Raw genomic sequence first — 13,339 nt, forward strand, 5'->3', positions numbered from 1 at the left:
GGCACCATGCAGGAAAGAGTGCACACCTCCTAACGCTCAGCTAAGGTCGAATCGAAGGAGGCACTTGTGAGTAAGGAGATAAAAACTCCTGGCTGGCTGTGGAAGAAGTCTGCTTCTTTGGACTGGAGTGTCCAAGTCTGCATAGTCCCTTAATAAAGACTCACTCTTGAGATTGTTAACAGTTACAACTTACTTGGCTACACATCAACTCTCTCAGCACCAGCGGTCAGGAAATCAAGAAAAATTGTGTTATGGAAATCTGCTGTCAGGGACCTCTCCAGAGTGCTGAGAAGCAACGATGTCAGTTTAGAGACTAAGGTGCACCTGATCTAGGCCATGGTCTTCTCAATTACTTGCTATGCATCAGAGAGCTGGGCAATGACTAAAGACAACGGAAGACAAATCGATGCCTTTGAGTAAGGTGCTGCAAAGTGTACTGAACCCACCATAAACTGCCAAAAGAACAAACAAGTCTGTCCTGAAGGTGAAACCAAGTTGCTCTTGGAAGCAAGGATGTCTAAGCTCCATATGACATGCTTTGGGCATGCTGCCAGGAGGGACCAGTCCTTGGAGAAGAATATCATGCTCAGAAGGGTTGAGGGACAGTGCAAGAGAGGAAGATCTCAGATGAGATGGATTGACAGAATAACTGGGGTAATGAGGATAGGTGTGCCAGAGGCAGTGAGATTGGCTCAGGATAGGGCAGGGTTCAGAGCGATTGTACACAGGGTCGCTATGAGTTGTAGTTGACTTGAAGGCACATAGCAACTCGCAAAACTGAGTTTGGGTTGGATTTCTCAAATGCTGTCAGACCAATCCACTGGGGTAACTTATCTGCAAAGCCACATGAGATAAGGCAATGGGAAGTCACTGTCCCCAGCTCAGGGTGCGGCCCTGATCAGGGGATCATACCCATTTGCCATTTCCCAAGAGGAGCTGAGATGGTGTTTTGGGTACTGACAGTGTTTTCCACAATAACCAATTTGTTTTGTGAACTTTGTTGGCTAAAATAAAAAGAAGAAAAAAATCTGCTGGATCTTCCGTGATTAAAGATAGATACATCTCTGACACCATTTCTGCTCTCTGCCTTGAACACAAGAATGTGGCCTGGTGCCCTTGGCAACAAGCCAGTACATCAGAATGGCAGAGTAGAAAGATGCCTGGATCTTTGACAATGTGGTCCTGCTGTCTGGCCAGATCGACCAAACTCCAGAACCTTGTGAGATAATTAAATGTCTTTAAATCCTTAGACATAATAGGTAGAACAAATAGTTTGCCAACCTACCAACCAGAAGTTAGACAGTTCAAATGCTCACAGTGACGTCACCAGAAAAATATAAAAGGCCTGGTCTTCCACTTTTGTAAGATCACAAGCATTGAAAACCTTGGGAGGTGGCTCTTCTCTGAACCATACAGGGTCATGATGACTTAGAATCAACTCAATTAACAATGGGTCAGTTGAGTGGTTTGGTCAAGTTCTAGGTTACTTGTAACCAAAAGTATTCCTGGTTGATACTCAGGCTCTGCTCATGTATATCCTTCTCATTTAAGGTTCTCCATGGATCCATATTCCTATTACACTTTGTTTCCACTCCTGTCCTGTCCCAGCATACCCATTGCATTGTTTTCTTTGCTTCTCTCCCCGGCCATGTGTTATTAATTGCCACAGAATTGGTTCTAGCCCACACTGCAGAGAGAACTGAGCTCTGTGGTGTTTTCAAGGCTGAGCCTCTGGAAATAGATAACCTGGTTTGTCTGACAAGGCACCTTTGGGTAGGTGTGAACCAACTTTCAGGCTAGTGGTTGAGCACACAACCCCTAGTTCCACTCAGGGGCTGTGGCAATCCTGTGGCATTTCTGAGCAAAAAGATTGAGTCTTCTTAATCTTTAGTTCCCAACCTGGCCAGGTAGCAGTCAGTAAGCAGCCTTGTAGAATGGTATCCCCTAGGCTCACTTTTTAAACTTACCCTTGCATTAGCTCATCACAAGCTACCTGTATTCCTTATTTGACATTAAACACAGAAAGCAGGCTCTTTTTTTCCTTCCAATCATGATTTGAGTGAAAGTTCAAAAAAAGAACGGATTTTCCATTTAACTAGTTTCAGGGCATTATTTACAATACCCACAATGTAACCACGCTCTTCCAACCTCTTCCCTGTGGTTCTCACTTCCGCTAATCCTATCGTACTTCTTTTGCCTTCTGAGCTTTGTTGTTGTTGTTGTTGTTGTGTGCTGTCGAGTCGCTTGTGACTCATAGCAACCCTGTGTACAAATTGCCCTGAAACCTACTCTATCCTGTGCCAACTTTACTGTCTCTGACACACCTACTCTCATTACCCCAGCCACTGAATCAATCCATCTCATCGTTGGCCTTCTTCTCTTTCTCTGTCCCTCCACCTCTCAAAGCATAACGTCCCTTTCCAAGGACTGGTCCCTCTTTGCAACATGTCCAAAGGACATCAGATGAAGCTTCAGAATCCTTTCCTCCAAGGAGCAGCCTGGTCTAATCCTCTCTAAGGAGAACCTGTTTGTTTTTCTAGCAGTCCATGGTATAGTCAACACTCTTCTCCAGTATCACAGCTCAAAGGCATCAATTCTCTATGATCCCTAGTCACATTGTCTAGCTTTTTGATGCAGGGCAAGCAATTTCAAAGACTATGGCCTGGATCAGGTGCACCTTAGCCTCAAGACTGATGTCATTGCTCTTCAGTACTTTGGAGAGGTCTCTGACAGCAGAGCTTCCCAATGCAATACGTCTTTCAGTTTCTTGGCTGCTGGTGGCAAGCATGTTGATTGTGGAGCCAAGCAAACTGAAGCTGTTGACAATCTCAATCTGAACTTTATCTCTGGGGTAAATGCTGCCATTTTGACATTATGTGGTTCCAAACAGCCAGTGTCTCAGGGGACATCAAAGTCAATTGGCCTGATGTCCACAGTGTTCTACATTCTGCTTTGGTGAGTAGCAAACTTGTGAGGAGTCATTTAAGGTGCAATTACTGCTCTCTCCTGTCTGGAGCAAGCAAGAGGCAAGACGAGCAAACACGTGTAGACACCGTGGGTCCAAAGGAGGAATGCATCGCACAGACCTCACTCTCCGTGGCCCTGAGACCAGAAGAACCAGGCAGTGCCCAGCTAACCGCTCACTACCCTGAAAAGGGTCAAAGGAGAAGGAGCTGGCAGAGTGGGGAAATTAAAAAAAAAAAGGTGAAACAAAATGGCCAGGCTTACTGGCCTGGCGGTAAAGAGCTGCACTGCCAGCGCAAAGGCACATGGTTCAAATCCATGTGCTGCTCTAAAGGCAAAAGATAGCCAATCAACTCCCATGTGGCCTCTGAAAACCCGCTGGAGGGTCAACTGTGAGTCGGGTTCCAACTCAACTACGCTAACAACAACTGTCCAATGGAGACTAGTGGAATCCAAGACTACAACGTCCTTCAAACTTGGAACAAAACTTGTCCTGTGGCTCAACTTAAAATCAAACAATAGCAATGGCGTCAGATACGAACTGATTTTTACAAACAGTAACAGGATGCATATTACCGAAATATTGCCGAGGAACAGAAAGGCCGCAATGTTCCTCAGGACCTTCCTCCTGGCGTTTCCCTGCAAGAAACGGGGGTGACAGGCCAGGCCGCGGGCCCCCTCCGAGCTCCTCTCCTCTTCCTCCTTGCCACAGCCTCCCCTCTGGTACACATTTCCATTGGCCACAGGTGACATCTCCCAGTCCTGGGGCTGCCCCTCCCCCGCCACACCTCCAGCCTTGAGGCAGGTCGAGGGGAGGGAGGCGGCATTGCCATTGCTGACGGTGACCACCCGCAGGGTCCTGATGCCCTCGGAGAGCCGGTCGGGCTCCCGGTGAATGGACTCGATGATGAAGAGGTTCTGGATGTACTTCTCCACGATCACCAGGATGGAGTAGGGCAGGTTGTACCAGGTGTACGGGGGGCTGTCCTCGGCGCAGACGATGGCCAGGATGGAGCCCCAGGAGATGAGCCACGAGCCGGACGCCGTGCTCACCAACAGGTCTGCGTCCAGCTTGCGGGCCGGGTTCTTGGACTCGTCCAGGGATTGCTCGTTGACCCTGTAGATCCAGATGCCCACCAGCCCCGCCGCCCCCATGAGCATGAGCAAGGCGATGGCGTACAGGTAGAACATGATGAGCGCAGACTCGCTCTTGGTCTTGGACCGGCCGATCCGAATCAGGTAGACCACCACCACCCCGATGGTGGCCGCCAGCGCCGTCAGGCCCAGGACCGAGCCCGCCGTGACCCCCTCGAACTTGAACTGCATCTTCGGATGCTGGCGGCTGTCGACCTTGCGCCCCACGTTCTTCCACAGGACGTAGAACATGGTGGAGGCCAGAATCTGATACTCGATGTTGAAGGGGTACAGGTAGTAGATGCCGTGCGAGATGGCCGAGCAGAGGTGCGGGGGCGAGCAGTTGCACTGCGGTGTGTGGTCATCTAGAACTGGAGACAGGGCAGGCCCCGGGCAGGGCGGTTAGCAGGGCTGTGTGCATCCTCTCCCCAGCCCTCTGCTCTCCCTGGGACTCAAGCCTGGGCTTTCCCACTGAGTCGAAAGCTTCATCTGAACGTCTCAGCTCCCCTGCACCAGGAGGCCGGCCTACACCCATCGGTCAGCAGGAAGTAGCCAGGAACACCTCGCCACCCCATTGCCTGCAGAACCAGGGCCCAATGCCTCACAGAGGGGAACTGTCAAGGGCTGGAGTTGCCACTTAGCTCACTGAGGGCTGGAGCCTCCCTGGAAATGGGAGGGAAATTATTACACTTGCACCCAGGCAATCGAGTTTCCAGCAGGAGCCAAAAGGTGGTTACACCAGGAAGCGGCCCCCTCCCCAGCCAATCACATGAGTCCTGAGGCTGAGCTGACTATGACCGTCTCCTCCCCAGCCAATCACATGAGTCCTGAGGCTGAGCTGACTATAACCGTCTCCTCCCCAGCCAATCACATGAGTCCCGAGCCTGGGCTGACTACAACCAAGTATCTGTGAGATTGTGAGTCAATAAAAGCCCTCCCTACAGGGCGCTCCTGCTGTCTTTCTTCCCTTTCTTGCTATTATCAGGCTGTATGGCTTGGCTTCCCTCCTGTCGTTTCTGGTAGGTCCTTTCTCCCTTTCCCTCTTACTTCTTTTTCACTTTATATTTTTTGTGTCTGCCCTAGAGAAGGTGAAACCAAGCTGCTCCTTGGAGACAAGGAATTTTGAAACTGTCTCACATACTTTGGGCACGTGGCTAGAAGGGACCAGTAGTCTTTGGCGAAGGACATCATGCTGGGGAGGGTGGAGGGACAGCGCAGGAGAGGAAGACCCCGGAGGAGATGGGTTGACACAGTAATTGGAGCAGTGGGGGTAGGTGTGTCAGAGACAGTGAGATTGGCTCAGTTTAGAATAGGCTTCAGAGCATAGGGTGGCTATGAATCTCAGTCAACTTGACAGCATGTAACAACCTTTCAGTAGCTATGCCTGTGTCTTATTATCGTAAACTTTTTTCACTTGCTTAGCTAAATGGGGGGGGGGTAATTCTAGCTCATGATTGATATGTCTAAACTGAGCCATGACTCTTCCCCTACTATGACACACGTGAATCGTGTTTTAGCCATAGTTTAGTGCTATGCATCCACTCTAAATAGTATAGAAGTTTACCAGCTCTAGTGGTAAGGAGCTACACTGCCAACTCAAAGGAACAGGGTTCGAATCCACCAGTTGCCCTGAGAGAGAGGAATGAACTCTCCTCCCTGAAATCCCACTGGAGGGTCAACTATTAAACCGTTCTGGCTCAGCACTGTTCAACAACATAAAATGGATCACAAGATTCTGAGCAACAAAAACAAAGTTTTCAAAGAGAAAATAGAGTGTGACTCTGGCAGCTCTGGTGACCTAGTGGTAAGAAGTTGTGCTGCAAACCCAAAGGCACATGGTTCAAATCCAGCAGCTGCTCTGAGGAGAAAAGAGGGACTCTTCTCCAATGCAATTTACTGCCTCTGAAAACTCACTGAAGGGTGGGTTCTGATTCAGTGGCATACAACAGCAAAAACAATAGAGTTTGATTCGATATAGTTACAGTCTGTGGTTGATAAACAGGTAGGTAGATAACACAGATTGGTCTGAGGTCACATAGATGGGACAGCATTGTTGTATGTTCAGTCTTCTATCCATCTCTCACTTTGTTTTACTAGGGTGGGCTTCATGTTGCTATGAAGTCTACCAAGTACAACTGAATAAAAAAGCTTAAAATGAACTAAAACTAATTAGCTACAACCTTCCATTAGACGTCATGATTATTTTTTTTAGCTAGAATGTTGATAGAACTGGTAAGAGCCTTAATGAAAGACAACCACCAATCTTCCATAGTTGAAAACAAAGTCACTCGTTCCAATACCAGTGTGGAGCCTGAGATATGGTGATGGGAATTATAACCTACAAGTGCCTGTGTTATTGGAGAAACCTTTCATTATGCTCAGCACACCCTACTTAGGAAGGTAGGAGGAGAGGCTTCGGAGGTTGTGCAAGACTTTCAACAATAGAGGACTGTCTGGGTCATGTGGAGTGAGCTTTGCCCCTCCATCTCTAGACACTGTGGTCTCTACGGTCTTACTCCAGCACGGCAGAGGCCTGAGCCTCAGCACTCACCTATCGTTATGTTCCCAAAGCCCAGGGTGATGAGCCTTTCTTTGTGCTCATTCAGCTGGTGCTTTGACTCATTCAGGACGCTGTTGGCCCAGAGAAGCAGGTTGGTGAACACCGAATGGATCACCCCAAACCTGAAAAACACAAGGACGCCAGTGTTCATTGCAGACCTCCAGGCATTGGCCAAGAGGTGGGAGCCACCAAGATGTCCATCAACAGGTGAACAGAGACACACACACGGTCCCTGCGATGGAATGCCACTCAGTCGGGAAGAGAAATGAAGAGCCACCACACGGGTGGACCCTGAAAGTGCCATGCTGAGCAAACACATCAGCTGCAAAATTATTAAATACTGTAGAATCTCACTTGTAAGGAATAGGCAAATAGAAACCAAAGCTTGTTAGTGGGAGTGCAGAGGAAGAGAAAGGGCAGGGGATTTTGCTTGGGGCACTGAATTTATGTCAGTGGTGATGGAATGATTTAGAAAAGAGTAGAGAGAATTTTTGCAGGGTGTGATGGATGTGATCAATGAGACTGCATAAAAGACGTGAACTGTGGTGTTGAATTTTTTTTAAAAAAGATTGCATAAAGAAATAGAAAACAAAACCAAAAAAATCAAACAAGGACTTAGCTATTGAGTAGTTCACAGAGGCCCTGGGAAAGCTCCAAGCCTCAATGGAATGAAACAAAGGCATTGTCTACCCGAGCAGGTACACACACACCCTCCCCTACTTTTCAGCCATGATTATGGTGTAACCTGGCAGGTGGGGTTCTGGGTGGGTCCCCTGTGGAGCTAGGAAGGGAAGTTCCCTAGGATCTTCTAAAACCACAGAGTCTTGGCATTCGGCTTTGACTTGAAGTTGTTAGTAGACAGCCTTTATCTACAGGACATCAGAGAACCTGGTCTTGGAAGCAGGGCTATATAGACGCTGAAATGAACTGAGTGCAGACAGTCGCCCCCCCCCCCTTCCATTCTCTTTCTTTGAGATGAGGAGTGACGAGGACAAGGAAGGATGAAAAGTTCGCACTGGGAATCTGGAGATGAGCACAGTCTAATGGTTGGTCAGCCAGCCCGACAATCACTCACCCTTTCCGCACTTGAACTCACCCCTCTTGTTGTTATTTGTACTATCAACTCATAGCTGGCCCTCCAGTTTTCAGACTGGAGGAAGAATATGGCAGTTGCCTCCCACCCCCGCCCGCCCAGCTTGATCACTTCCTGAGAAACTTGATAACATCGGAGCTGGTCATATTAAAGACCAGACAGTGGATCCTAATAAGGGTCTGAGCCTGCTCAAAATAGCTAAAATCTAACTTAATTACATGCCAAATTCTGAGAAATACCATCTTAGTCCTCCCTAAAACCTGTATAAGAAGGATCACACCCCCCACCCCCAGACTGCCCATGCGCCATTTCCATCCGCGTGCTGTGTGGCTGGGTCACTTGGCGTCCCTCTCAGACCACACAATAAAGGCCTGTCCGTTTCTGGGGACCGGTTTCTTTCTTTCTCTCCCTCGCCCTCACATTCTTCTTTTCTGTCTAACACAGAGACTATAAATTGCATCGGAGATTGTTCCCCCTTCTGAGGAGCAGATGGTAGATCTGAACCACATGCCTTTGAGTTGCCAGCACAGCTCCTTACCACTAGGCCACCCAAGCTCCCTCTGCTGCCCCCTACAGACACCAAAACAAGCTGGAGACTCGCCCTAACATGCTCCTGTGCAGCTAGCCATGGACGGATGCCCTGACCAATGTATGTACAGTCTACTGGGCATTACTAATGAGCACTTGTCATCTTGATTAGACAGATAACAAAGACAAAGGCCTGCTGGCATCCCTTGCGCTGACATTCTTTCCCCACATTTTCTCACCATGAATGTGAACATGAAGGCTGAAGTTGTGGCAGCCCCTTTGTGACCAGGAGACAACCAACATGGCCTGAAACCTCAATCCAGTGAAGATTTCACAGTGGAAATCTCGAAGGTTTCCTGCTCTGTGACAACATTATCAAAGTTCTAGTTGTTGTTGAGTGCCATTGAACTGAATAAAACTCATGGCGATCTTATGAACACCTAACCGGAACACTACTCTATCCTGTGCCATTCTCACCATTCTTGCTACACTTGGGCCCACTGCTCCAGCCACTGTGTCACTCCATCTCATTCAGAGTCTTCCGCTCTCTCACTAACCCTCCATTCTTCCAAGCATGAAGTCCTCCAAAGATTGGTCTCTCCTAGCAACATGCCCATAGTAGGTGAGTTTCACTATCCTTGCCTCTAAAGAGCACCGTGACTGCACCTTCTCCAAGACATATGTGTTCTTTTCGCAGTCCATGGGATACTCTTCTCTTGACACCATAACTCAAAGGCGTTGATTCATCCTTAGTCACTGTCCAGCTTTCAGATACATATGAAGCACTTGAAATGACCATGGCTCAAATCAGGCACTCCTTAGTCCTCAAACTGGTATCACTGCTCCTCAGTACCTTGGAGAGGTCCCTGGCCATAGATTTTCCCAATACAACATGTTTGGGTTTTTTACATTTTTTTTTCCAATAGTGCAGTTTTTCTTCCTCCTTCCCCCTGTACTCCTCCCCACAATGTATCCCATGTCCCAGACTGTTGTCATACATGTAATATATAATTGTATATAATATATATAATATAATCACATGTTCTTCCCCTCATCTGCTCTATAGCAATGTTCATTATCTATCCACTCTTTTCCCATTCTCTCCCCACCCCCTCCCCACCATCTGTCCTATTTGATAACAGTGGTGTTGTGCAGTATTTGTCCTTTTGTGACTCACTGCTGTTCCCAAGGGACCTTAAGGTCGTGGATCTTAGCAAGATGAAATCATGAACCACTTCAGTCTTCTCTCTCTCAATCATGATGGTGCCTGCTGGGTCCGTGGTGAGGATTTCTGTTTTCTTGCTGTTGGGCTGTAGTCCATAATGAACGCTGTAGTCTTTAACCTTCCACAGTAAGCATCTCAGGTCCTCTTTGCCCTTGGATAAATTCAGGAATTAGGTCATGGACACATAAAGAGAAGGCTGTCATTCCGGGGTTTGAAGAGTCCCTCAGTGGCAGAGCTGTCCTAGTCTGATTCCAGAAGCTTCTCTTGCATCTAAACTATGCTCTAACCCAAGCCTCCTAAGAAGAGGAAAGCAGGAAAGGGAGCCATATGTGAGGTGGACACTGGGTCTGAAGAACACAGGAGAGAAATGTGGGACAGTAGTTTATTTAACAATTCATATGAATGAAATGGGGAACTCTGGTGGCATAGTGGTAAGCAGCGGTGCTGAAATCCCAAAGCTGCTCTGCGGGAGAAAGATGGGCAGTCTCCTCCTGTGCAATTAACTGCCTCAGAAAACCTGCAGAGGGTCAGCTATGGGTCAGTTCTGATTCAACAGAACACAACTGCTTAGTTTGCAGGGCACTCAAGTGGATTAGGGGTATGAAGTTACACTGTCAACTCAAAGGCAATCACCCTTCTCTGAGGGAGAAAGATGGGTTGTCTCTTCTCATGTGATTTGCAGCCTCTGAAAACCTGCTGGGGGATCAGCTGTGGGTAGGTTCTGATTTGGCTGTACATAACAACAGCAGTTCTGTTTGCAGGGTGTTTAACTCTTCGCACTGCTTGTAGCAGGTGCAGAAGCAGTCTCTAATGCTTTGTAGGCTGGTTGCTAACTTGGAGAGCAGAAACCCAGGGGAGGCAAACTCCTTCATCTCTAACACCTTCAGGGTCCTCAACCTGCCTCTTAACTCCAGCTGAACCCCTGTGGAGTCCCTGGATGATCCAAACTGTTAACTAATCTGTTAGCTAATCAAAGTTGGAGGTTCAAGTCCACCCGGAGGCAACCCTGAAGGAAGATCTGGTGCTCTATTTCTGGGAAAATAAACCACTTATAATTCAGTAAAGCACAGCTGTCTGACATGCATGCATGAGTAGAAACTGGCCACAAAAAACAAACTGGTTCCCCGTGGATGCCTGGGGCTCCTGGAAGTAACCTCAGGCTGAACCTTTTCTGCTTAGAGCCCTGGTCCCATTGGGGCACTGCATAAAGCCACTTGCTGAGACATTGTGATCCCTATTTGCATCTGTGTGCCCTGGGGCTAAGCAGCTTGCTACAAAAGACCAATCCATGTCATTGTGGCTCCCATGGGAGGTATTGAACAGAGCCTTTGAGCAAGGCTTTGGCTACAGACAGTGCTGGTTGCCTCAGGCCACTGACTTCTTCCTGCAGAATTCACTCTGCTCCCTTTCAGCTCTCCCGCGTCCCTCTGTAAAGAGCTTTGTTCAAGCCCGGCACTCATTGAGCTCCAGAAGGCAAAGGCCACTGGCCAGCTCCTGCAGCCTTGCACAGGTGTGGTGGGAAACTGTCCAATAAGATAGTAGCAGACATCACTTCATCTTGCCAAACGGGTTTCCTTCTTGTTGTTGTTATTGTTAGATGCCATGGAGTACAATTCATAGTTACCTATGAACAGCAGAACTGAATTCTGTCCTATTCTGTGCCAATCTCACAATCTCTGATGCTTTTAAGCCCACTGCCACAGTCACTGTGTTAACCCATCAACTTGAGGGTCTTCCTCTCCTTCGCTGTCCCTCCACCTTTCCAAGCATGATGTCCTCCAAGGAATAGCCTCTCCTAGCAAGATGCCCAAAGAATGTGAAACAAAGCTTCACCATCCTTGCCTCCAAGGAACATTCTGGCTGTACCTTCTTCAGGACATATCTGTTTGTTCTTTTGGCAGTTCATGGGATATCCTGTCCCCTCCTCCAACACCACAGCTTAAAGGCATCAATTCTTCTGTCATCCTTAATCATTGTCCAGCTCTCAGATGTATCGCAAGTAATTTAAAAACCATGGCCTGAGTCAGGCACACCTTAGTCCCCAGACTATCACCATTGTAATATCCTCAGTAATTTGGAGACATTCCTGGCTACAGATGTTCCCAGTGTGATACATCTGATCTTCTGACAGCTGGTATGAAGCATATTGATTGTGCATCCAAGAAAGATGTTTCAATGTTTTTTCCACCCTCCATGCCTATCAGTCTAGTGGGGAGAATTTTTGTTTTCTTGACTTTGAGATGTAATCCATGTTGAAGACTTTGATCTTCTATAGCAAGTGTTTCAAGTCCTCCTCATCCAGCAAGCAAGCTTGTGTCATCTCCATAATGTAGGTTATTGATGAGTTGTCCTCCAATTCGGATGCCACATTCTTCTTCTTCTTCATAGATTCCAGTTTCTTGAATAGTTTGCTCAGTATACAGATTGATTAGGTATGAAGAAAGGCTATAACCCTGATGCACACTTTTCCTAATTTTATTTTTAATAATTTTATTTTTAACAGATAATGTCTTGAATAGTTTTGTTTTATTGAAATCTTATATGAACAAGAAATTGAAAACATAATCACAACAAGAATAAACTGTCATGGCTTTGACATTTAAACCAAACAAATCATGAAGGGCAAATTTTTTAAAAAAGTATGATGTTATAACACCTTAAAAAAAAACCAACAGTTAACCTATATCTAGGGATGCAAAATGTACATTCATAGGTTTTCAATAAAATAAAAGTTGTTTTTGTTTGCTTTCATTTCTTAAAACTACTGACAAAGAACCAATTGGGATGTTTATTTACAGCACACCTCATACTCCAATGTAATCTATCTCAAATCCAGAAAAAGAAAAACTGTTCAAAACCAAACATTCTGAAAAATTATAACAGTGTGTCCAGCTGGTTCTGAAACTAAAATGAAGCCTGAAACAATAAAAGCATAAAAATATTCTACTGTTAATGTCCAAGAGCATTTATGAAAAGAGGAAAAGACTTGAGAATATGCATAATAGTGATTCTGTAGCTCAATATAAAAGGCAGAAAATTGCTACTCAAGAAATCACTAGGGCAATTTTTAAATTTTTTTTTAAGAATTTATATCTAGGCTCCTGCCCAGACCACACTCCAGCCCCGAGCACTAGACCACTGTCTTGCTGCCTGAAGATTGCCCCTCCACTGCCTCCCCATTGACCAGTGCAAAGAGCACCGATATCGCAGGTGAAACCCTTTCTTTCCCAAACAGCAGTGGTACCCCAGCCCCTCCCAGAGCCAATACTTGACCTGGAGAACCTTTAGACCCAGCCTACCTGCAGCAGTTACCTAGCCAAGAAGTCTGATCTCAGCACTGATCTGCTAGAACAAAAAAGCAGAATCAGAAAGGAAGGAAAAAGTAGAAAGCCTAAGAATAGTGTGGGATACCATCAAGAGGAATAATATGCTCATAACTGAAATTCCAGGACAGGAAGAACAAGTAAAGGCACCAAGAAAGTTGTGGAAGAATTACTAGAAGATGAAGAAGAATGTGTGTGTGTGTGTGTGTGTGTGTGTGTGTGTGTGTGTAAATGGGGGCTATATAGATATAAATGGGGTGTGTATATATAAATGGGAAGTATATATATATATGGGGGATATATATATAAATGGGGGAGATATATAGATATAGATGATATAGATAGATATAGAGATAGAGATAGATGATATATGGAGAGATAGATAGACAGATAGATATAGATGAGATAGAGATAGATATATTGCTGTTGCTGTTGTTATGTGCCATCAAGTCATTTGTTACTCATAGCCACCCTATGTACAAGAGCCCTAAATGCCGTTCTATCCTGTGCCA

At 46.5% G+C, this 13,339-nt stretch overlaps 1 protein-coding gene across 1 annotated transcript in view; it reads right to left on the reverse strand.

Moving 5' to 3' along the window:
- OTOP1 (otopetrin 1) overlaps nt 1–13,339 on the reverse strand; it is an 89,361-nt gene that overhangs the window by 37,445 nt on the left and 38,577 nt on the right. Inside the window, exons 4-5 of the mRNA XM_006893637.1 lie at nt 6,650–6,780; nt 3,541–4,469 (exon numbers count right to left, since the gene is read on the reverse strand). Of these exons, the coding sequence (XP_006893699.1) occupies nt 3,541–4,469; nt 6,650–6,780 (1,060 nt within the window). The remainder of the gene's footprint in view (nt 1–3,540; nt 4,470–6,649; nt 6,781–13,339) is intronic.

This window comes from Elephantulus edwardii, unplaced genomic scaffold, assembly GCF_000299155.1.
Source record: "Elephantulus edwardii isolate Elephantulus edwardi_28Jun2011 unplaced genomic scaffold, EleEdw1.0 scaffold00129, whole genome shotgun sequence".
In the NCBI taxonomy this organism is placed as follows: Eukaryota; Metazoa; Chordata; class Mammalia; order Macroscelidea; family Macroscelididae; genus Elephantulus; species Elephantulus edwardii.